Genomic DNA, 25,126 nt, shown 5'->3' with positions numbered 1-25,126 from the left:
GTATCTGGTTGGGAATGGGTCAATAAGGTCAGTGCAGTTTACAATAAGCAAACACAACATTTTTACTTGGCATTATCTTACCTCTCATCCTCACCATCAACAAGTTGCACTGTCAGCGGAAGTGCCTTCAGGGGGAAAAGAGAGGAGGCCATGCTGCTACCTCCATCTGACACGGCTGATGATGCTCCAGCGCCACTTTCTCCACTGGTGGTTTGAGGCAGGCCAACCAAGGAGGGTTCTGTAGAGCGCTTGGATTCTTCACTTCGGGTTGTAATTGACTGAACAAGAGACTGGGCAGAAAACTGGGCAGAGTTCAGCGGTACCTGTTGTGGCACATTTTGGACTGCGGGCAAATTGATGCTAGTAGACATCACGGAAGGCTGAGACACATTTTGGACCAAGTTCCCATTCTGCGCACCTGATGATTGTGCTACGTTCTTTGAAGGAGGCAAACTCATAGGTGTGGGCGACACGTTTGCAGCAGGCTGGCATGGGACAGAAGCAGCACTGGCAGAAGGTACAGGACTAACAGCAGGCAACTGTTGACCAGCCATTCCTTGGACAAGGGATTCTGCTGCTTGCATTGGTAACAAAGTACTCTGTGGAACAATAACCAAGGGCTGAGGAAGGCTCGATGTGCTACCTTGCAACCCGGGATGAACAACGCCTGCTGGAACAGGGGGCACCACATGGGAAGATGGAGGAGGAGCGCTCTGTGCCACCACCAAAGGAGCAATTTGATTTGCAACTGCCGGCTGCTGCACCATGGGAGGTACACTTCCTTGTTGTCCGACATTCACTGTCTGAGCACCAGCTCCTGAGGTCAGCATTGCTGTCTGAGCATGTGCAGCGGGCTGAGAGGATGCTACTGCCAGGTGTGCTTGTACAGGAGGCTGCATGCTTGGTGCCTGAGCAACAGGCGCAGGCATAGCCGTTCCTACCATTGTAGGTCCTGGCTGCATAGAAGCTGGAGTCTGAAGCATTTGCTGCTGTTGTAGGTAATCTGGCATAGGCCCTGTGACAGAATTCTGATTCACTGGTTTAACATGCCCTGGGGCCATCTGCAGAGGTATCGGCTGCTGCTGCTGCTGTGCCTGTCCTTGCCCATATGGCAATTGGTGCAGTTGTGGCACAACCGGAACAGGTGGCACAGGCTGCGTTGACTGGGTATATGGCAGCTGCTGTGCCATGGCAGGCTGTTGATGGCCACCTACTATATTTACTGGAGGAGGGACAGCTGATGCAGGAGGCTGGACCCCTTGCTTTTGAGGAGGATAATTAACATCTTGAGGATGAAGCTGCGGCTGTGCGAGCTGTGACTGAGAAACACTCTGGGGTAAGCTGGGCGCTGGAGCAGGTTGAGGGCCGGTGCCGCCAAAATCCAACTGCTGAGAACCTGCTGCTTGAAATGGCGGCGGCTGTGCCACCGCTGGTGCTCCCATCTCCCCACTTCCCACACTTTCAGTATAGTGACTCAGTGTGCTTACGCTGCTACTAACTGAGCTCCCACTGGTGCTCTCCCTTTCAGAAGTCACGTCAAGTGAATTTTGTTTGAGAGTGTCTAACGCTTTATTTACAGCTACTCCTTCTGCAACTGGCATGAGGTTCTCTTTGTCGTAGAACTCTGTGCATGTCCACCTACCCTTCTTGAAAGGTTCTGAACTAGAATCCAGTTTCACAACTCTAAACCTCGACGTGCTGGCTGCAGGCTGCAGTTGACTATATGTTCCTGCTGCAGCAGCAGCTCCTCCTGCACTGGAATTTCCAGCGCTAGAGGAAGTACTCGTGCCATTGCCAAGCCCACTCGAGACCGCCACATTAACACTGCCACTAGTTAGGCTACCAGTACTTGTGAAGTTACTTAGATTCACATTAACGGGACCAGGCATGCCGCTCACCCCACTAGAGCTACCACTCGTCTCGCTGCTTAAAGTGCTGGTCGTAGCTCCGCCGGCTGAAGTGACCCCAGGTGTACCAGCAGCGTGGAAATGAGACACAAGAGCGGCCACAGGCATACCAGCAGATGATGCAGCAGAAACGGGCACGGCAGCTGCTACAACGCTATCAGAGCTTGCAGCGGTAGACAGTTTTCTAAACGATGGGCTAAACGGAGGTCCTCCGGGAGCTGCTGGGCCAACCATCCCAGAGTGTGGCGCATGGTGATGTCCATGGTGGTGTTGGTGATGATGATAATGATGTCCCTGAGAAGGGTGCATACTGCCATTGAGGGCCACACTCTGGTGCTGATGTGGATGTGGCAAAGTGGGGTGCTGCTGCTGCTGCTGCAGAAGGCGAGGCTGGTTGGGGGAGACAGCGCCAGGGCTCTCGGCCTCCTGGAAGTTGTTCAGAGTCTCTTCCGAGGAGCTCCGCTCAGGTTCCCCCAAGTCCGTGGCCCTGGACAAGGAGACGTCCAGGATCTCGGAAGACGACAAGTCCTCCGTGTGCGACTCGTCCAGGTCGTCGTAGCTCTCCGTGTCCTCGGCGATGCTGTTGTTGGAGCTGAGGCTGGCCGAGATCTGGGCGGGGGTCACGCTGGTGATCTGGAAGCCGCTTTTCTTCTTCATCTGGGCCCCTGCCTGGCCGAGGGGCTGCGGCTGCGAGAGGAGGGTCAGGCTCTGCGGAGGAGGCAGCCCGGGAGAAGACGAAGGCGCTGCGGAGGAGGGAGGAGGAGGAGGCGGCGGCTGAACCAGCAAGGGCGGCGGGTAATCTTCCAAGCCGCTGCTGCTGCTGCTGCTGCCTCCGACGCCGATGCCTGCCGGACACAAGGCCGGCACCGCGACGCTGTTGCTGCTGCTGCTACTGCTGCCTCCTCCTCCGCCGCCGCCGCCGCCGCCGCTGCTGCCCCTCCGAGGAAGCATCTCCGGGTGCGCCATCTTCCCGACGCTGGTGTCTGCCGCTGAGTCAGGCTGGTGCATTGAACGAGCACTATTTTAAGGAGCCCCGGACGGAGAGAGAGAGGAGGCAAAGGGAGCGCGCAGGCGGAGCAGGCGCACCTGGCAGCTGGCGGAGGAGCCGAGACAGAAAGGGAGAGACAGTCAGACACACACACACAAGAGGCGCTTGCCTGCCTGCGTGGTTCTCCAGCCGCCGCCGGCGCCGCCGGACACCCTCCTCTTCCAGGCAATGTGACACACTCAGGCCCCGGCCCCTTCGCCGCCCCCGACTAGATCAGAAAGCCCCTGGGACTCCCGGCCTCCTCGCCAATCCTCCCGGCAAAACGGAGCAGGCTTCGCCGACGCAGCAGCCGGCTCCGGAACGGCGGCGAGGCTCGTGCGCGCAGCAGTCCCGGCGGGGCCGTCGGGCGCCGGGCGCTTCCCCATCCAGGATGGCGAGGGAGGAGGGGCCGGGGATCTGACGCAGCCCGGGCAGGAGCAGCAGCAGCAGCAGCCCCTCTCGCGCTCCTCCGACGCCGACGCCTCTCCCTCCGCAGCAGGAGCCGGGAAGCTTCGCGGGCGAGACGCCGCCGCCGCCGCCGCCGCGCGCTCGCTCTCCCTCCTCCTCCTCCTCCGGCTTCCCTCTCTCGCTCTGTCCAAGGGAGGGGAGGAGGAGGGGGGGAGAAAGATGGCGCTGGCGGCGCAGGCGCAACCGCAGGCAGCGCGCAGACATAAAGGGCTCGCCGGCAGGGAAGGAGGGAGGGAGGGAGAGGAGCCGGAGAGTGACGGCTCTGGCTGCCGGAGGTTGCCGAGGCGGCCGCGAGGGCAGACCCGCAAGGCGGAGGCCGCGAGCTCGGCCCGCCAAGATGGCGGGGGGCGTCGGCCTGGCGCTCCGCAGTTTTCTCCTCAGGCGGCCGCCTTCCGCCCCTCCTCTCCCTCCCTCCCCCCGCTTGGCGGCCGGTGCGTTTTCCCTCAGGAGGAGTGGCGCCCTTCTCGCCAAGCGGTTCGGAGCGGCTGCTGCTGCCTCGCCCCTTGGATCTGGCTGACCGTCGGAGCGGGGGGGGGGGGTAGACGCGTGTCAAGACCAAGGCGGGCTTTCGGGCGGCGTGTGGACTCGGAAAACGCCCCACCCTTCCCGGAGTGCCTGACTCGCAGTTCTTGGTGGGGGTGACCCGCCCCGACCTCCCCCCCACCGGTAAACGAGTAGAAGTGCCGGAGTAACGGGGGGGGGTTAATATAAAGCACCACATTCAGTCTGCACGTTCATTCTGGGCGAATACGCCAAGCGCTTCGCCAGACGGAACACAGCCTGAAAACACTCCCAGGAGACTGTATCTCCACCCGAGTACAGCGCCTGCACCTTTAAAATCTGCCTTCTATAGCCTACTTTCTGCAAGTGAAGTTCTGTTCTGTATACAGTATTTCCATGCTTGAAATAAAAATTCCCAGGGGTTCGTTTTTGCATACAGTGCTACTATGCCACATTAAACCCAACCAGGAAAAAACCAGCATGTACCAATAATTTGGGAACTTTTGCCACTTTCTGACTAAGCCTAAATAAATAAAATAAAAATTCCAGTAGCACCTTAGAGACCAACTAGGTTTGTTCTGGGTATAAGCTTTTGTGTGCATGTGCACATGAATGCTTATACCCAGAACAAACGTCTCTTTAAGGTGCTACTGGGAATTTCCCCCCAGTTTTTATATTTATTTTGACACGGCTACCTACTTGACTAAGCCAAGTTATACATTTGACCGATGTATGAAAGAGCATATGTATGAACCTGATTTTTGAAGTGTTTGTAAAATGGCATCTGCTAACATACCAAACTGGTGGCCTTTTCCTATGTTGGGGGAAGAAGGAATCTCACAAGGGCATATCTTAAAGGTTTATCACCCTACATTTCCACACTTAAATTTGCTGCATGCTTTGTCATTTAAAACCTCTGCCGGGGTTTTCCCAACCAAGAGTAGTTGCCCCAAACTTGGATCTTGGCATCCAGGAATTATTTCTATATTTTATACCTATTTTCCTGAACCAACAGATTTGTCCTCTCATTCCACAGAAAAGCAGTGAAGCAGACAAATGTTCATTTAAGTAGATCTTGCAGAGAAGTGTCTCAGTATAGAAAGATTTGCAGCTAATCTGCTTATTTTACACACTTACCCTACTTAAAAGGCTGAGTTTGAGGAAATCTAAGATTTGTTGGCTTTGGCTCATACTCTTGTTTTTGCTGCTTTGATGATAATTACTCCTGCTATGTTTTTAAGTGTCCATGAACACAAGAGCTTAGCGAGTGCAATTAGACCAAGAGACCACCCTGTAGCAGCCTAGCATACAAAGCTCACCAGATGCCATCAAAGGTGAGGGGAAAACTGGCAGGATCAATGACTGCACTCAGCAACTGTGTAAAAAGACCTATTAACTGCATGCCTGACCATTCCGGCTTCAGAGATTCTCCATTTTCTCTGCACCAACATAAACTCACGAGCTAACACAAACTCACACGGTTTGTCAAGAAATTCTGGGTGTGGAAACTCATGACTTCAGGGTAGGCCAACCCTAGTGAGCTGAGGTTAGGATATAATGCTATAAACCATGGACAAACCAGGTTCTTCGACTCGTGTGTTTTCCATCCCTTCTGACATGGCCACAAGGAGAAAACTTCCTGGTTGAAACAGAACAGATTTTCTTGTGAATTCTGCTTGGCTGAAACAAGCCTGACCCGGGCACAATAGGTGGGTGTGGGAACAATTTTGCACCTAGCCTTATTATCCTGTATGTAGCTTGTGACTCCAACCATGCTGTCAAACATAATAGGAAGAATTCTGAAGTGTGTCCCATTAGATCAGGCGTCACCAAAACAGGTGCCATGGTCCCTGAGAAGTCCCTCATTGCTGTCATCAGGCAGGGTCCCGGACTTGAGATTTCTTTTAAAAACCCTTAAAAGTTTTGAGCTCTTCTAAGAAGAACATTATGAAGCAAAATGTGCAGGTAACCTTCCAAGTGATTTCTGTGAAATGAGCCAGCCTGGTTACTCCCACAAGTCAGTATTTTTAGCCAGTGAATGAAGTCATAACTGACAGATTTGAGTTGTTAAGATTCCAGACCATTGGAAATCCTGGGGACCTAAAGAGCTGGTGTTTTCCCTTCTCCTTTAATGCACATTTCCTGTTGCAGACCTAATCTTCTCTGTAGTTTTCTCCCTTTCCCCAGCAACCAGGATGCATTTTTCTTGTGGTGGGTTCATTTGAGAGCAGTTATTTTCTTCAAATACTATTCCACAATAAATGTGGGTGGATGCTCAATGCAAAATGTGAAAACTTTCAAAGAGGCTTAAGCAAATCTGGTGTGCGGGACCTAAAGCCACTCATTTAAAATTCACTGTACCTTTTAGTACAACGGTATACATGCCTACTCATAAGTTTCTTTGTATTTAATGGGGCTTACTCCCAGGTAAGTGGGTACACAGGACAGTAGCATAGGCTTTGGTTTAGTGTTGGTATTGGGGGGAAACTGGGTTATTGTGCCTTTAACAGCTGTATGGTAGAATTTCAACAGATTAAGCCTTTTCTAGTATGTAAATTCAATTACTGTATGCAAAAAACTTCACTGGCTCACATTGTATCCAGACATTTTATTACATATGCATATTTGTGTCCAGGTGGAAATGGAGGGTGCAAAAATAAATAGAACAGATTTTAAATGCTATAACTAAATAATATGATCCCGGGGAGTTGGAATGGGTGTGTATGTATGTTTGTGTGTGGCTGTAGTTGTGTTTTTATTTTGTTTTTTTATGGGATGGCATTCAATTTCGTTGTACTATGTGCAATGACAATAAAGTATCCTATCCTATCCTATCCTACATGTGTCATCCCTGATTTATTTTTGCGCCCTCCATTTCCACCTGGACACAAATATGCATATGACACAAAACCTATGTAACTTTTATACAGATATTTTCTCTTTTGTGTGTCAGGAGGTCAAATTCATAAACCGTGTGCTGGGGCCAGAAAATCTTGTTGGCACCCATGAGTGTGTGTGTGAATGAGAAATGCATGTTTGTGGGCTAGTCATTTTATTTCAGCAGACCTTTGGCCTGCTAGTCTTCTCAACTTTTGATCCTCTTGGTTCCTGTAGCACTGCTGACAATGAACCATCTGGATAAAGATTTTAAAGAAATGCAGTGGAAATGGGCACAATTTCAAAGCTTATTCCTACTACTTTTAGTCTAACTTTGCAGTGCAATGGAGAATTACTTCCACTTCTTTTTGAGAGTACACTTCTCTTCCACATTAATTCACATGTCAAGAAAAATCCAGTGTTTCTCACTATCTCTGCCATTCCAACCCCTTGTAGTGGCTCTACCGTATCATAGACTAAAAACCAAATTTCCAAATCAAACTAGGACAAAAAGACAATGAGTCATTGCAATTACAGACAATTTCAATGTACCGGTATTATTTAAAATCTAATGTAAAGTGTCTGCTTTCCCAATACCAAGTGATCAATTTCTGCACCAACAGTTTATTAAGTGTTAATGTGTTACATTTGTAGGACAAAAGTGGGAGCGTGGGAAGGAATACAGTACATATTTTTTTGTAAAAAAACATTCTTTGAATCCAAGCAACTTGGTGCATATTGCTCCACTATTAAAAATATAAAGCTTTTTCAAATTGTACCACATTGCTGGGGACAACCGTAATAAAAATAAAACAATGCAAATTGGTCAGAGGCAGGTAGGGGGATAACGTGTCCTTTAGCCTGCTGCTCAAGACAACAAAACTAGTGTTAAGACTGGATAAATATTTGCAAGGATCATTTTTAATGTTCCATCTTTCTGATACTTCAGAAATTAGATACTCTAAGGGCCACATTGGGCACAATGGTGGCAGCCACATTTCATGAATGTCACATTCATGTATAAAATGGGAGGATGAGATGGGGGCATGTCTAATATTAACATCAAAAGAGCACAGAGGGGAGGAAAGCCAAACCCTCTTCCTGCCTTCCCTTCCCACAATCTGTCTCCATGGCTGTTACACTTTGGGGTGGGAGAGAAGTGCCTGAGACCATAGGGAAGAAGGGCAGCAACAACAATCAATGTTGCTGTCATGTCTATAATAGAAATCACATGAATATTGATTTAATGCGGTTCATATCCATTTAAACTCCTCCGGTATAAAAATAAAACCCTCAAGAAAAAAAAATCTACACGATCAAAATAGTAACAGGATGGATGTCGATGCAGGTTTACATTAGAAGGGCTGATTTAGTTCTGTCAAAATATTTTGAGGCACTATATAATTTGCTGACTTTCAGAAAGAATCCCGAAATAGGTCTGGTTATGCATAACTATCAAGTGTGTTTTCTTTACAGTGTATTTCTGTGGTTTCCCAAATCTCGTCATCAACAGCGTAAGTTTGTGCTGTGCAGGATACTACAGATGTCTCCTTACTTTGACCTACAAGTAATTCATTCTGTTCTGCCAATTTACTGTCAAAACTATGAGAGCTGTTAGATTCAGTTTGCCTGCCTTTCGTATCTTTCTGTCCAGGCGCCATGTACGCTCTTGAGTCAGTCTGTGAGTGGAGTCCAAAGATATCATTTTGGAGAATATAGCAAATGCACTGCAGAATCACATTCCTTTCATGCCGTATGTCCTTTGCTAATAGCTAGAAGGAGAAAGACAGAATGAGGCATATTCCTACAAACATTCTATGCCAGGCACCCCCAAACTTCGGCCCTCCAGATGTTTTGAACTACAATTCCCATCATCCCTGACCACTGGTCCTGTTAGCTAGGGATCATGGGAGTTGTAGGCCAAAACATCTGGAGGGCCGCAGTTTGGGGATGCCTGTTCTATGCTAACTGAACTGCTTACACAGCAATACAATTATGGAGTAATCAGCAAATGGGTTTCCAATACTGTATATATTTGGTTTCTTGTCTCTGCTAAAAATCAAGCACAAATATATACCTCAGACATTTTATAAAAATTGGATTAATCACTCTGATCAGATGCCTCCTCCCCATTTGAGACTCAACTATGAAACTGTGATGAACTAGAGAAATAATCTGCATGCTTGCAAAAAATATTATAAAACTAATGCTCATGTGAAAGGAGAACCACGGCATGACTTTGGAGCTCAAGAACCATCCCAGTAAGATAGCATCCTCCTAAGAAAGTCACCCCATGATGAGGGACACACATTTATTTAAAATATTTATTTGCTATGCAGCCACTGAAAGGCCCAAACTGAAACTGGGGAATGACTAGCATGGCAAATATTCTCACTTCTGCACCCACTTTAGGCAGTTTCCAGACACTGAAACAGACCCTATATCTGGTTTTCCTTAGCCCTAAGCAACACAAGTAAACTTATTATGCTCTACCAACAGAACCATCTCAGCCATAGAAGGCATCTTTCTATTTTAGGATATGTGAGGGCCCCCTCAAACTTTTTGGGCTCAGAGGTAAAGGTAAAGGACTCCTGGTCCAGTCAAAGGCGACTATGGGGTTGCAGCGCTCATTTCGCTTTCAGGCCAAGGGAGCTGGCGTTTGTCCACAGACAGCTTTCTGGGTCATGTGGCCAGCAGGACTAAACCGCTTCTGGTGCAACAGAACACCATGATGGAAAATAGAGTGCATGGAAACGCCATTTACCTTCCCACCACAGCGGTACCTATTTATCTACTTGCACTGGTGTGCTTTCAAACTGCTAGGTTGGCAGGAGCTGGGACAGAGCAAAAGGAACTCACCCTGTTGTGGGGATTCGAACCACCGACCTTCCGATTGGCAAGCCCAAGAGCAGGGTCCTCAGACTACGGCCCGGGGGCCGGATACGGCCCGCAAGGCTCATTTATCCGGCCCCCAGCAACCTCTGCCACCCGCTCTTATTGACACAGCTGCCCACTTCCAGGTTGCCGGGAGCGTCAGAAATAGTTTGTGCGCATGCGCCAGCATCATGCACACAAGTTATTTCCGGTGTTCCGTCAACCCAGAAGTGCACCGGAAATGACGCTGCCGCATGCGCACAAGCTATTTCCGACGCTCCCAGCGACCTGGAAGTACACCGGAAATCATGTATGGGCGCGCACTCCCGCCCGTGGCGTGATTTGGCGCTCAAGACACCGGTAAGTGCCCAAGGCCAGGTAAGTCTGGAGACCCCTGCCCAAGAGCCTCAGTGGTTTAGACCACAGGGCCACCCGCATCCCGCTCAGAGGTACACATGAAAGCTAAGGAAATGTGATGGGCACCATGTAATATGAGGTATGCTGTAGTGGTCAGAGTGCTGGATTATGACCTGGGAGACCAGAGTTCTAATCCCAACCATGAAGTTCACTGGGTCACCCTGGGTCAGTCACCATCTCTTAGCCTAATCTACCTTGCAGGGTTGTTGTGATAATAAAACAGGGAATTGGATAACCATGTGCACCCTTTGAGCTTCTTGGAAGAAAAGGTGAAATATAAACACAATAAATACATAGGGAAAAAACTGCCAGTGCTGAGAATACACCCCACCCTGCAACAAACCAATAAAAACGCTGAGAAGAAAGCAGGCAACCCTCCTCACAGACAAAGAGGTGTGGGGCTCAAGTACTGGACACAGGGTATACACAAGAGGAGAAAGATACTTTCAGCTTCAGTGTTTTCTTTTTTGCCATAGCCTGCTTCGCTAATACAGTACAGTGGTACCTCTACTTACGAATTTAATGCGTTCCGAACGCACATTCGTAAGTCAAAAAAAAATTGTAAGTCGAATCCCAAAGGAATGCATTGGGAGAAAAAATTCGTAAGTAGAGGTACCACTGTATATAACTTTTTATTATTATTGAAGCCAACTGCTGAACCTTCCTGAAATACAGAAACCACAATGATAAAAATTGAGTTCTTGCAAGCCTTTAAACTCCATGGGAGCGTGATATAGGTATTGATACAAATGAAATTAATGGAAAAACTTTAGAGTCTTCTATCTAAACCATACAAACTGGTGTTTACCTACGTGAAGATATTACACAGGCAATACTGCCCACCAGTAAAATTATCTCACATGACTTCAGGGTTGGCACTGGATTGCTGGCACAGATTTAGTGCCAGGGTGACATACTTCCATTTATGGCGCAAGTGTCCATTTGTTCAAAATCTTTGGACTGAGGTATATTAGATGGCTAGGGTTATTAAGACCGCTATTCAAATGATGCTGCAATTATAATTTACAATTTCCTTTTAGGTACAATAATACCTGGAATCTGGAGCACTGGGAAAATAACACATAACCCAGAACATTCCTACACCAGGAATTTATCCCTGATGTTACTGCAAATGATTCGCAAAGTTATTTGCCTGTACCAATGAATGAAATGTGGGCCTCATAACTGATTTAGAAAAATAATAATACTCTATTGATCTCATTCAACTGTTAATAGGAATTGAGTGCTATAATGTGACAAAACAAATATTCTTTGATATACAAAAAAAGTACAATTAGGGGATGTATAAGTCAATAAAATCTTAAATTAAAAAACATAATTTCACAATGAAAGAACATTCACCAACTACTATTGAATCTGACAGTTAGCAACCCAGACCTTTGTCGTCTCACTCGCCTGTAACAAGTGGAGATGGTTTTGGTCAGCTAATGCTTAGAACTAGTATGGAACTCACCATGGACACATGGTTGCAACTGACAGAAAACACAATGGGAAGAATTACACTATGTACCCAGGTCCTCACAGCCAAGGACCCTACAAATGATTAATCTATGCTTAAAGCAGTACAGTGGTACCTCTGGTTAAGAAATTAATTCGTTCTGGAGGTCCGTTCTTAACCTGAAACCGTTCTTAACCTGAAGCACCACTTTAGCTAATAGGGCCTCCCGCTGCCACTGCGCGATTTCTGTTCTCATCCTGAAGCAAAGTTCTTAACCTGAGGTACTATTTCTGGGTTAGCTGTCTTTCCAGAAACACTATAACGATTTTTTGTTTTCTATTTCTTTGTTACAGGACAAGGGTAACAGGACAAGGGTAAAATGTTTTTGATGCAATAAACTTAACACAGTGACCTGTCTGCTTCTTCCTCCAGTATTAATTCAATTGTCTTATTCCATCTCTTAGATAGCCTAGCTGTACTTCTCATTTAATGGCAAGTCAATTTTTTCTCACATATTAAGTTTAGATGGATTTAGGATATGCTGGATAGAAAAGAGATCTTGGGAAGCTTGTTTGACATTGCCTGCAGAGGAGAAGATCTCCATGCATTTCTGTTTTGGAACAAACATAGCAGGTGGTCAAGCAGCACTTTATTTTGTGGCGCTGTGGGTTAAACCACAGAGCCTAGGGCTTGCTGATCAGAAGGTCGGCGGTTTGAATCCCTGCGACGGGGTGAGCTCCCGTTGCTCGGTCCCAGCTCCTTCCAACCTAGCAGTTCGAAAGCACGTCAAAGTGCAAGTAGATAAATAGGTACCGCTCCAAGCGGGAAGGTAAACGGTCATGCTGGCCACATGACCTGGAAGCTGTACGCCGGCTCCCTCGGCCAGTAATGCGAGATGAGCGCCGCAACCCCAGAGTCGGGCACAACTGGACCTAATGGTCAGGGGTCCCTTTACCTTTACCTTAAGCCTGCAGTACCTGACAAGGATACCTAACCTCTTGCAGCACCAGCCTACAATCATGAACACACAATATGCTATTTACTAAGTAGAAAATACTGGAAGGGCAGTTTACCATTTCCAGCAGAGTTGGATGACGGCGTGGTAATTCAGAATGTGCTTTCCTCTGTCTGTTCAGACTCCTGGATTGTACTGCATGTGAATCCGGCCTCCCCGATGTTGTGTCTACATAATTAGCAGCTTCTTCATGGCCTGTGTCTTTAAAGTTCTGGGAGTTGCTTGAAGATGCAGGGACACTTCTGAGAGAGGTCTTGTTTTCACAAAATACTTTTGCTGCGGTCTTGATTGGTTCTATTTTTAAAAAAGAACAAGCGGTAAAAATAAGTAGTGCTGAAAGCATTGATTGGGTCAGGCAACCGATTACTGCACAAGACAGATTCAAACTGAAATCACTGTGCACAAATAGTATGTCTGTATCAGTTAAACCAAAACACAATTATGATTTAGAATAGGGTTTCCCAAACTTTGGTCTCCAGCTGCTTTTTGAATATAACCCCCATAATCCTCGACCACTGGTCCCGCTAGCTAGGGATGATGGGAGTTGTAGTCCAAAATCAGCTGGAGACCCAAGTTTGGGAAACCCTGATTTAGAGCATTAATGCAATAGCCTCTGTTTGTTTAGTCACCTACCAGCCCTATAAATAGCAGGGCATCACTAATGAGCCACACATTCCATAACTGCACCTTTACTGTTAACTGTATATACATAGTCCAGCTTAGTTTAAATTAAACATCTTACCCTCTTGTTCACTCTCACTTTCCGACATGCTGCCATAGTTGGCCACTAGTGAGCTCAGAGCCGAGGTCACCTGCTTTGGAACAACACTCATCCCCAAAGCTGCATTTTTTTCAGTGCACCCCTCTTTGTCTGAATCTGGAAGGAGACAGAAAAACCACATCACTATCTGTAAGCAGGACTTACAACTGGCTCCAGGCTTCACTGGGCTGATCCTCTGTGCCCCGTATAGCTACTCCCTCACAGCCACCACAGAAACTTTCTGCCCTGTTCATAGATGTGTACCCATCTACACTACAACAATATAGGGTTCTGAAAAACTTGATACAGCCAATTCTAAGTTAAACATGCAAATTACAGTAAATACATTTGTTCAATGCAAGCAGATGATTGACTGTAATCATCTGCATGGTTTTAGCTGCAGTTTTCAGTACAGTTCTGGGGATGAGCAAACGTGTGCGCTGTCAGTACCTCCTACTTGATTGTTTTCAGCAATAAATCAGACTCTGATAAAGAGTACCTAAATGGTATAATACTCCTTCAATTGTGAGACAAAAAATATTTGAACAATTACACAACACCAAAAGAGATTCCTTCTTTTCCCATGGGTGGTATCTGTGTAAACAGACAAGAAGCTCTCTGGAAGTGGCATCCCCTTGGACTGTTTACCTGAAGGAAGACTGATTGGAATGGGCTATGGCCCCAAATACTTCAGCTTTAAGCTCAGTACTGGAGACAGAAAAGCCAACAAGAAAAGTGATTTGCCAATGAGCAATCAGATGCAAATCTGAGGCCCCAATGTGGCCCAGGAAGCCACCTCTAGTGGTCTACTAGACCTTTGCCAAATTTAGGCCTTTTCTGCATCCAGAATCAGAGATGAACCAGTCTAGCCTCCTTTATGGGCCTGCATGGCCCCCTCTTCTTCCTGTGTGCTTTAGATGAGCAGATGAAACAGAACTTACTAAAAACCTCTTCAGGATCCTCCTGGCTAGTGGCTAGGTAACAGGCAAGTTGAAGGAGGCTAATATCAACTATAAAAACTTCAGAAGTGGTGGCAACTTCTCCAGAATCCTGCCCCGAGCAGTTTTGGGGAACCAGTGGATTGGGTAAACCCACTGAGTGCAGTTACTGAAGAAAAGGGGGTATGTAAATAAACCTTAATTTTTCTCTCCATGATCATCATCAGCACCAGGGCCAACTCACTAATTTGACCAATTCCAACCCTGAGGAGGGCAGCAGGGGCCTTATGCTGGCTGAGGGAAACTGGGCTTGACTTCTGCTTGGCTAAGTTCCTCAACAAAAACAAGTTATTCACTCGGCAGGGTTTTTTTGGGGGGGGGGTCACTTCTACCTCCACAACCCTCTCACCTACATTTGTCCAAGGGCAGTTATCTCCTATTACTGCTTTATGTTGATTATTTAATTATGTGAAGAAACAAAACTCAGGGAAATGCCTCACCAGTATCGTTTCGGGCCAGAATGCTAAGGGGATCTACATCTCTCATAGAGGCATCTGCTTCTCCAGAAAGCTCTTTTCCAAATTCCTTCTCAGTTCCATGGTTATTTGGACCAGTCACAGCTGCAGCGGGAGCCTTCAAAGGATGATTAGATTTGTTCCAGCAGCCATTTGTCTGCCTTCTTCCTTTTCCTCGTTGCCTAGAAGCCACAGCTTGAGGAGGTTTCCACATTCCTTTCATCTTGCTGGAAGAGAAAAATGCATAGATGTTTGTTCCAGGTCATTTCCTGTCTCAGCCATGACACAGATGCTGCTCGCCACATATATTCTTATATACGGCTGATTCCCAAATCATTCATTTATACCTCAGCATTACATAGGTATCAAAAGTTTGGGAAACACTGTGTTGGGTATTTACAGAATAAGGATAGTGTTTCCCCAGTCTTGTTTACAATCTGGACCAAGTGCCTTGCTGTTAAAGAATTGTAGAGTTGGAAAGGACCTCAAAGCTCATACAGTCCAACTCCCTGCAATGCAGGAATCACAACTAAATAAACTAAATAAGACAACTAAATTGATGGTCATAGACGGTCATCCATCCTGTTTAAAAAAACCTCCAAGGAAGAAGAGCCCAACAGCTTCTGAGGAATTCCACTGTCAAACAGCTCTTACTGTCAGAAGATTCTTCCTAATATTTAGGGCAAATCTCCTTTTCTTTCTTTCTTTCTTTCTTTCTCTCTTTCTTTTGTGCACCACCCCTCATCCATGGATCTCTTTCCTGTAATTTGGATCTACTGTATTGGTTCAGTTCCCACTCTCCAGAGCAGGCATCCCCAAACCTCGGCCCTCCAGATGTTTTGGACTACAATTCCCATCATCCCTGACCACTGGTCCTGTTAGCTAGTTAGGGATCATGGGAGTTGTAGGCCAAAACATCTGGAGGGCCGCAGTTTGGGGATGCCTGCTCTAGAGCAGCAGAAATCAAGCTTGCTCCATCTTCCATGGGACAGCCCTTCAGGTATTTGAAGATGGCTACCATACTGTCAGAGAGGTTGTAGAATGAAAATTGAAATGTGTGTGAGAAGGGCTGAGCAAGTGAAGGTGAAGGTTGTATTTGCAGAAGAACCATGGGAGAAGGACGGAATGACATGCATGCAGGAGCTACTGCTAACAACTGCCGAGGAAGGAGGAGGGAAGGAAAGATAAGCTGCTATGCCTTGTGATAAAATCAGTAGAAGCCTAATTTTATAGGTCTGCTGGTATAAACTTAGCAATTGCACAAATGCTGGTGGCGATGGCTAATCCCACGCCTAGGCAAGCTTGGTCACTGCACACATCTAGACCAGAGAATGGATTGAAAGTGCTCAATATAATTCGATATGTACCAGGCTGGGACTGGACTAATTCCAGGATGCAGACTTTCTGGAAATCTCATCTACACTGTTCTGAACACATTAGAGAAAATGAATTAATCTTTAATAAATGATAAAGAGAAAGAGTCCATCTTTGATGGTACCAACAACATATATAGCACACACACACACACACACACACACACACACACACACACACACACTTACTTACCCAAACTGAAGTGTTTTCAATATTTCTCCTCTTTGCTCCTTTTCCACCTCCATTGCTTTCTTCTTTTCAATATTTGACAAAGTAGGAAAATTTCTAGAGCAACATACATATGAAGTCTTATTAATACATCTATGGCACTGAAGTGTTTTACAAACCATTCCTAGCAAGAATTGGGAGCTGGGAAGATCCAGTGCTTTCAACACTGGCAGGCAAATCTCTTGTCTCCCATTGCTAAGGGCTGGTGTGTTCCTAGCCTAGGCCATCAACTAGGGAGCGGAAGAATGAACGTGTGACATTGTAAGACCCCAGCACACAACAGATACGCTATTACTGCCACAGGCACACCTTTCTCCTGCCTAGAGAAAGCTGGGGCTGGCTAGCTGCTGTTTTCAACTGTTGTAGAGCCTGGGGCCAAAGCGTGGTTTTGTAACACCTGCATCAAAAGTTGTTCTGCAGTTGTTATTTTTACATATAATTTTATTGTAATTCTTTTTATAATAAATACAACGACATCCCTTGTTCTCAACCCTTTGTAGAAAACCACATGCATCACATGCGATAAGAGCAAATTATTTCTAGATGTAACTGTTGGTCCATTCACTTGTACACCTTAATTTGGTTGTTGGTATCAATCTATGTCAAAAGACAACGGATTCTGCCTCAAAGTAAATAAATAATAATAATAATAATATTTATACCCTGCCCATCTGGCTCGGTAAAAGGGCAAAGTTAAACTGCTGGAGAATCACAGCGCCTGCTATGGCTGCAGAGACCTGTAACATATGAAAGATATACAGGAATACCTTTTTTTTGACACTATCTTGTGTTGTTAGCCTCCTAGTTATATTTCACAGTCCTGCATGGAGTAGCCCACCCTTGCTTTCCTGTGCTTAGCCACAGGCTATTGCTAGCATCCTTGAAGCTAATTTTCTTCTGGGGGAATTTGTTTAGGATCCACAATGGACAGCAATATTCTGGTACAATCCCTTGCTTCTGAAATAATTCCGTGCAAATCCAGCCAGAATTAATGCACACCAGGACACCATAAATCGGGGCGGGGGGGGGGAGTTTCCCTTGCCCTACACTCCCTTTAGCATTTTCGCGGCATTTCATCATTATGTAGTACCTTTTCAACAGGGTATGTGCCACCTGTGTGCTGATTTCAGCACAATTTTCTGACTCTAAACTGATATAGTATAGATAGGTTGCTTCTACATAGCTTATCATCTTGCTTGTTGGTTTCTGAACCCAAGACTTTTTCCCAAACTATTTTTAACTCCATAGAAATCTGACTCCAATAAAGAGTAAATGGAAGAGGCTGCTCCCCAAGACTGGATGCAGGAGTTACGCTAGTAAGGGATCTTAGTGACCCATTCACACATTTCTAGCTGCCTTTGCTACAGTTATAACAGCCAATTCAGTCGGTGCTCCCTACATTTTTCTGGTTATTTGAGCTACACTGATGGTTGCCTCTTAGTTAAGAGCCTATACAGAGTTCTCAAGACTCCTAACCTGAAAACTGTATTCCTGATGTGTGAATTGAGGGGAACTTGGCAATGAAGATGGCGTTGTTTTAATAACCCGAAGAGCCTTCACAAAAAACGAGCAAGCAAGCCGCTTTCCTAGCAGGTTTTTGTGTGGCAGAAATGGAGTAGCTCTCACTGTGGGTTCACCAGGTAGGATCTCCATCGATGACCTTGATACATTCAGATTCCCAAGAACATTAAAAAAGCACTACTTTTAACACTGATCACATTTGGCTACTGCTTCACCTTCAAGTCAATTTATTTGTCTCTGTCTGCGACAACCAGGCATTTCAACAACCATTCCCTTTCAGGTGAGAGCTGTGTTTGTTCCACATGCAGTTTCCCCCTCAATTAATTAGTTAATATTTAAATATTTTATTTCCTTTGGGGAATTATCCTCTGGTCAAATAAACAAGAGGTAACAGCCAGCTTACTCCCAGCCTTGCTCCTGCAATTTTTTATTCTACATCACATTGGGATCTGAGCTATGAAATAAAAAAATAGAGAGAGAGCTTGATCCAGTCCTACTGTAAACATAGCAAATGTGTGTGGAGGGATTCATATGGGTTATAAGAGAGCCCCTTGAGGAAGAGGAGGCCTGCACTCACCTCCCATATTTTCACCTGCCTCTCCACTCAGTCAAGAAATTTGGGGAAGGTAGACAGCAATACAGGAGTGGGCACAGGCCTCCCATTCCTAACCTGGAATGGTGCCTGCACAACCAAGCAAAGAGGGAAAGGAACACAGCTCTGTTATGCCTTGCAGAGCTTTCTCCACATACTAAATCAAGCATCCCCAACCTGCGGCCCTCCAGATGTTTTGGCCTACAACTCCCATGATCCCTAACTAACAGGACCAGTGGTCAGGGATGATGGGAATTGTAGTCCAAAAATCTGGAGGGCCAAAGGTTGGGGGGTGCCTGTACTAAATGTTATAGCTCACTATCCAGGGATCCCCAAACTAAGGCCCGGGGGCCAGATGCGGCCCAATCGCCTTCTAAATCCGGCCCGCGGACGGTCCGGGAATCAGCATGTTTTTACATGAGTAGAATGTGTCCTTTTATTTAAAATGCATCTCTGGGTTATTTGTGGGGCATAGGAATTTGTTCATTTTCCCCCCAAAATATAGTCTGGCCCCCCCACAAGGTCTGAGGGACAGTGGACCGGCCCCCTGCTGAAAAAGTTTGCTGACCCCTGCTCACTATCAAATGGATGGAGTCAATAATACGTTCTAAACTAAGATGGAAGAAGAGAGAAGTGCTTAGCAGCAGCCATGACAAAGAAAGGGAATGGGAGGAATAAGAGAAAATTGTTTTTAGGAAAAAATCATTTTCAGTCTGATTCAGAGCCACACAAATTAAACATCTACTCACTTTCTTCTATCTTCCCTCCATTTAGCAATTTCATCCGGAGTATCTAACTTGATTTGTTTGGCACCAGGAGAATGCATCTGTGGAGGGGGAAGGGGGAACAAACACTGTGAATTATGGGTGTTTGTAGTCTTTCAAAAACTGTGTTTTTAGTGAAATACTAAACAGATAAAAGGAGACAAACAGTGACAAAAATAAACCCAAATTCAACAACACAACCCCTGAAAAACAGCATTACTAAGAAGAAACAAGACTGACCAGCTGACCCAAGGGCTAAACACAGTAAAAACTCTACATGGTAGGATCATTCCAATTGGCATAAAGGGCCTGCTCCTCACCACAACTGTCTAATTTAACAAAGCAGCATTGATTTTATAGTTCAAAGTGGGAAAGAATAGTTCCCTTTTCCGTGCAATTCAACAAAATACCGCAAATAAAATGCATGAGAGATTGAATCAAGACAGCGCTACAATTCATTTAAAATCAGATTTCAAGCTGAACTAGGGAAATACCTACATTTTTCCAGTGAATCTGAACCAATTTTTCATGTGCATTAAAAGTGCAGCCATCTTCTGAACACTGAAAGAAAGAAAAGTAGCAACCACTTTTAGAACTGGGTTGTGTTTGCATGCCTAATTAGCAAAGGGATCGACAACAATGACAAGCTGCAATTGCGGCCGAACCTCCTGCTTTTTGTTCTCTTCTCTTTTTTATTTTCCTTCCTCTGCCTTTACCTTATCTGCTTCCTTGGCTGTTGATGCCACTGGCCTATTGCTTCTTATTTCACCAAGGGCCTTTATCGCCCCTGCGAGGGACACAACTGCTTTACCCTAGACCTGATTAAGGCTATGCAACACAGAGGAAGACATTTATTCTGAGTTCTGACTATTTTAGGATAAATTGAACCCTGTGTGTTCCCTCTAGATTTTCAAATAATATCTTGCAACCATATAACTAGCAACTGAGTATTAGAATAATTTTAGTATATTTCAGAGAAACCTGAAAGTTCCTGCCACCTTTAAACCCTTTCAGGAACACAGATAGCTGCCTTATATTGAGCCAGGCCATTGACTAGTTTAGCATTGTCTTCACTTTCCACGGTTTCAGACAGTGGTATTCCCAGCCCTATACAATTTGAATGATTTACACCTAGGAAATTTTGCCATTACGTACAGTTGGATGAGACAATCTTAGCTGCATGAGACAATCCGTCTCAGTATTCCATGATCCCATGACAGCGTAACTGAAGGAGTGCTAAGCTAGGTAACTAATGAACTCAAGAAATCATGCCATTAATTAATTGCCAACCAAAAGAAAGAGAAATCTACCCAACTATTGAAACATACCTGCCTGTGTTGAGAGACATGTTCTTCATATTTCTCCTTGTTTTTAAAGCCACGATCACATGTATCACAATAATGAGTATAAACGGGTTCTTTTCGTTTCCTATTCTGCAAACAGAGCAGGGAAACATTAACAATAATCACTTTCAAATATATTTAACCTGACCAACACAGTAATTGTCAGGAGCCATTCCACTTAAAATAATAATAATTAAATAATAATAATAATTTATTTATTATTTATACCCCGCCCACCTGGCTGGGTTTCCCCAGCCACTCTGGGCGGCTTCCAACCGAAGTATTAAAATACAATAATTTATTAAACATTAAAAGCTTCCCTAAACAGGGCTGCCTTCAGATGTCCTCTAAAAGTCTGGTACATAGTTGTTTTCCTCTTTGACATCTGGTGGGAGGGTGTTCCACAGGGCGGGTGCCACTACCAAGAAGGGCCTCTGCCTGGGTCCCTGTAACTTGGCTTCTCACAGCGAGGGAACCGCCAGAAGGCCCTTGGCGCTGGACCTCAGTGTCCGGGCAGAATGATGGGGGTGGAGATGCTCCTTCAGGTATACTGGACCGAGGCCGTTTAGGGCTTTAAAGGTCAGCACCAACACTTTGAATTGTGCTCGGAAACATACTTATTGTGTCAGATACAGGTGCTAACCCTGCCAGATCCAATTGCTAGTCAGTCAATTTACAGAGCCTACCTAAAAACTGCATTTAATCTCACAGACACTGCATTCAGACATGACAATAAATCATGGCTTATGATTAGAGGAACTAGAGCTGTGTGTCCTCAGCATTTTGCTGACAACATCCTCCAAAACTCTGGATGACCCCCACTCAATGTTGTCATGTACAGTAGATGTCAAACAGTGGGGGGATAAGATTGAACCACAAGGAAACCCACATTGAAAGGCCCATGGGGCTGAACAACAGGCCCCAAACATTACCCTCTGGAAATGATCTTCCAAGTAGGACTGGAACCACTGCAGAACAATGCTTACAATTGGGATGAAGTATTGTGTTTCACAGTATTTTAACTTTTATAACTAAAAGATTGATGGTGACGTGATTGAAAGAATGGAGCATTAAACACCCCAGATTCAAATTTCAGGTTAGCTGTGGAGTGAATAGTACTGAACTGTGTTTTGTGTGGCAAGCAAGCTTGCCCCATATACCACTAGGGTATACAGCAGGACATATACAAACATGCAATGGAGGTTTACTGAGGAGCTGTTTGTTATTATTGAAATTTTAAAAGCTCAGTTTACATTTTCCATTTGAATTTTCTGTTCTGCATTCATAATGGAACTATTTTATCTATTTCTCAATGTGATTTTTTTAAAAACAAAATTAGGATTGCTTTTTATACATGGAAGTTTTTAATTGTTTCCACACTTGTTTATGGTTTTAACTTTGTCTTGTTTTATACTTCTATAATTTGTTTTATAATTTAGTTTTCAATTCCATTTTTTTATTGCTATCTCCTTATTGTTATGCCAAAGGGGGGATGGAGGAGCCCAAGGTTTGATGCAACTAGTTCCTCTAATGATAAGCAATGATTTATTGTCATGTCTGAATACATCTAATGCTCTGGTAACCTCTTGGTTAGAATACTACATATTAAATGAGGGGCTGCCTCTGAAGACGGTTTGGAAACTTCAGGTGGTGCAGAATTCAGTGGTCAGGTTGCTCACTAGGACTAGGTGGTCCAAACATGTTAACACCAATCCTGGCCCAACTACACAGGCTGTCTATTAGTTTCTGGGCCTCATTCAAAGTGTTGGTTTTTACCTACAAAGTCTCATATGGCTCAGGATAGCCATAACTCAAAGGCCTCCTCTCCTCATATGAAGTGAGGCCCTTCTTCATGTGGCCCCTCTACAAGAGGTTCCAGAGGGTGGCAACACAAGAACAGGCTTTTCTGCGGTAGCTCCCCATTTATGGAATGCTCCTACCAGAGAGGCTCACCTTGTGCCTTCATTACATGTCCTCTATGATCAGGCCTCCGGCTGATTAAACAATCTATGGCCTTTTAAATGTGTTTGTGGGAGCAGGGTTTATTGTTTTTCTTGTTTGCTTTTGTTATTAAGTATTTGTGTTTTCCTTTTGTATTTTTACGTTCTAAGCTGCCTTGTGATCTTCAGATGAAAGGTGGTATATAAACTTAATAAATATATAAAATAATAAATATGTATAAAGGCTGACATCAGAATTTATTAACCCCAAATTTACAATTAAATACCTTCTGTTTGCCGTTCCTGCCTTGACAGGGTCCAGCACGTGGCATTCCAGCTTGTTCCATTTGCCATTCTCTATCAAAATGGAAATTTCTGCCTTTAATTAAAAATCAAAATAGTTACTGATATTTATTTGCATTAGCCATTAGGACACTGCAATTTGTGTATGAAGTAAAATTACATATAAACACAACTAAATGGTTAAAACTGCCAGACTAAGGTCCCATCTGCTTTACCCATTTAGAGCAGTATCATACCACTTTAAAAACAATCATGGACAAGAGTTTGTTAAGGGGACTGAGAGTTGTTAGGAGACTCCCTATGCCCCTCACAGAGCTACATTTCTCAGACTGAACAATCCCTCTTAATAGGGAACTCTTCTATCCCAGACCATTTGCTGAATGTTATTCTTCTGCTATGACCAAGTGATAAAACTAGCAAGCTAATTTGGCATGTTTGTGCTTTATGCGCCAGTGCTAATATATTAAGTCTGATCACATGGATCAGCAACCAGGCCCCATAATTACTTCCCACACAAGCATTTGGCACCCCAAGGGAATCATGGGGTCAACACTGGCAAAAATCCTTGTGATATAACAATGTGGTATGTGAATTTCATTTAATTGGAACATGAAGTATGGAGAATTTAAACAGGCAATGACTGATTAATAAGCATTCAAAAGACATATGACCATGCATGTGTGCACAGGTAACCAAAAATATCCCCAAAATATAATGAAAAGTGCGTATCAGAGCGGGATGAACTTGTATGCGCTCCCCCCGACATGTGGGGGCCAAGAACTGAACCCCCGCAAAATAGTTGTCAACTGTACAATCAGATTAGAAAATGAAAAGCAGCCCTGTAGGTTTTAAATTGCTGTTTTAACTCCAAATTGTCCAATGTGCTTGGCTTTACTGTGCTTTTTATATGTGGATGCTTATTTAACTGTTTCAATGAAATGGTTTTATTCTGTATTGGAATGGAGAGGGGAAAGTAGATTATTTGGAAGAGGGGCTGTGAGAAGAGGGAGGGAGGGAGGTGAAGTACGTAGAAATATAATTCTAGGAGCAGTTCCTCCTAAATAATGTGGGTTGGGGGAAAAGAGGAAGTCCCAGAAATTTCCAAAGCAGCCTTCCAGTGCTCATTACATAAACAAGAATTGAATGCCCACAAATGGAACAAAGAAAACTTGAGAAGATACGTGTCAAAAAACGACAAAGCAACCCACCCAACTCTTCCTTGATTCCCTTCCCACACCAGCCATGCCTGCCAGCCTCTCTCTCTCTTTGCTTAAACACACCCCTTCTTTTGGTTCTTCACTTCTGAAATAAGGGGGTGGAAGGAAGAAGTGGGGGGAGGGCAGTGCCGTGTTTACGTATAAGCTAAATAAGCCATAACTTAGGACCCCACTCTCTTGGGGGGGCCCCAAAAAAATTTAAAGGGAAAAACCGGATGTACATTTCGAAAATATAAGAGAAAATAAAGTAAAACCTACATACAGCAACAGTGTTTTGTGTTGCGTAGGCTCCTATGATGTAAGTAATGTGCCTTGCCTTCTAGCCTGCTCCCTAAAATATCACTGGCTTGCTCATTTCTATATATAGGGTGCCTACATTCTGCATGGACTGGTTGCATGGCAACATGTGCAAATGGCTTTAGATACCTATTAGGTCCATAAATTACCATATAGCATATATTCAACACAAAAAACAGCGGCAATTTGTTGTTGACAAAGGACAGCTGGACATATAAAGGGCCCCATTACCTTCAGGAGCTTAGGGCCTCATCAAACCTAAATTCGGCCCTGGGGGAGGGACACAAACCAACCCACCCCTCTATTTGCCAAGGACGAATTGAACCTGATGAATATTGCGGCTCTATACTCGGGCCCCGTCCCTCCGCAATTCTGGCTGATCCAGAGCTACGCTGCGGAGTTTTCACGAGGCGGGCGGGGAAGCCTTGAGCGCGGGGCCGGCCGGGCCTTGGGCCCCGAGGACTCGGGCGCCCCCGTCTTGCAAGGCCAGTCCCGGAGCCAGGAGCAAGAAGGCCCCGAGCGGAGCAAGGCCGTAACGACGCGGAAAGTTCCGCACGTGCGAGGCCGGCCGAAGGGCGACGCACCTGGCGGCTGGGACCAAGGAGGAAGCCACGGCCCCGGAGGGGGAGGAAGCCAGTGGCCTTGCGAGGCCCAGTCAGGAAAAGGCGAAGGCGGCGGAGGCGGCGGCACCCGCCACACGGACGCATCCATCGCTTCAGCAACTGCAACGGTGTGCAGCATGGAGGAGATTGCGCGGCGCACCGGAAACTACGTATATCTCGGGACCGC

General features: G+C 45.5%; 2 protein-coding genes across 6 annotated transcripts in view; both read right to left on the bottom strand.

Moving 5' to 3' along the window:
- TSC22D1 (TSC22 domain family member 1) overlaps window positions 1-3,474 on the bottom strand; it is a 46,570-nt gene extending 43,096 nt beyond the window's left edge. For 3 of the 4 annotated variants that reach the window (XR_004693866.2, XR_004693867.2, XM_035137373.2), the window contains exon 1: window positions 82-3,474. Coding sequence is in view for 2 of the 4 variants with exons in the window: in XM_035137373.2 (XP_034993264.2) it covers window positions 82-2,915 (2,834 nt within the window). In the remaining 2 variants the exon portion in view is untranslated. The remainder of the gene's footprint in view (window positions 1-81) is intronic. The other variant, XM_035137372.2, reaches the window with a different exon arrangement.
- A 3,910-nt stretch (window positions 3,475-7,384) lies between these two features.
- Window positions 7,385-25,106, bottom strand: NUFIP1 (nuclear FMR1 interacting protein 1). 2 transcript variants are annotated; one of them, XM_035138027.2, is made up of 10 exons: window positions 24,922-25,106; window positions 22,808-22,899; window positions 20,566-20,670; window positions 19,736-19,798; window positions 19,223-19,299; window positions 16,325-16,417; window positions 14,744-14,985; window positions 13,288-13,422; window positions 12,604-12,839; window positions 7,385-8,552 (listed from the first exon to the last, which is right to left on the bottom strand). In XM_035138027.2, exons 1-10 carry the CDS (start codon window positions 25,076-25,078, stop codon window positions 8,223-8,225), a joined length of 1,530 nt encoding a protein of 509 aa, XP_034993918.2. In that variant the 5' UTR covers window positions 25,079-25,106; the 3' UTR covers window positions 7,385-8,222. The 2 variants fall into 2 exon arrangements, with proteins under 2 accessions (XP_034993918.2, XP_034993917.2); XM_035138026.2 differs by having other exon boundaries at window positions 22,808-22,877.
- Window positions 25,107-25,126: the final 20 nt, after the last annotated feature.

The sequence above is a fragment of the Zootoca vivipara genome, chromosome 5 (assembly GCF_963506605.1).
Source record: "Zootoca vivipara chromosome 5, rZooViv1.1, whole genome shotgun sequence".
Taxonomy (NCBI): Eukaryota; Metazoa; Chordata; class Lepidosauria; order Squamata; family Lacertidae; genus Zootoca; species Zootoca vivipara.
This window is presented reverse-complemented; position numbering and strand designations above follow the sequence as displayed.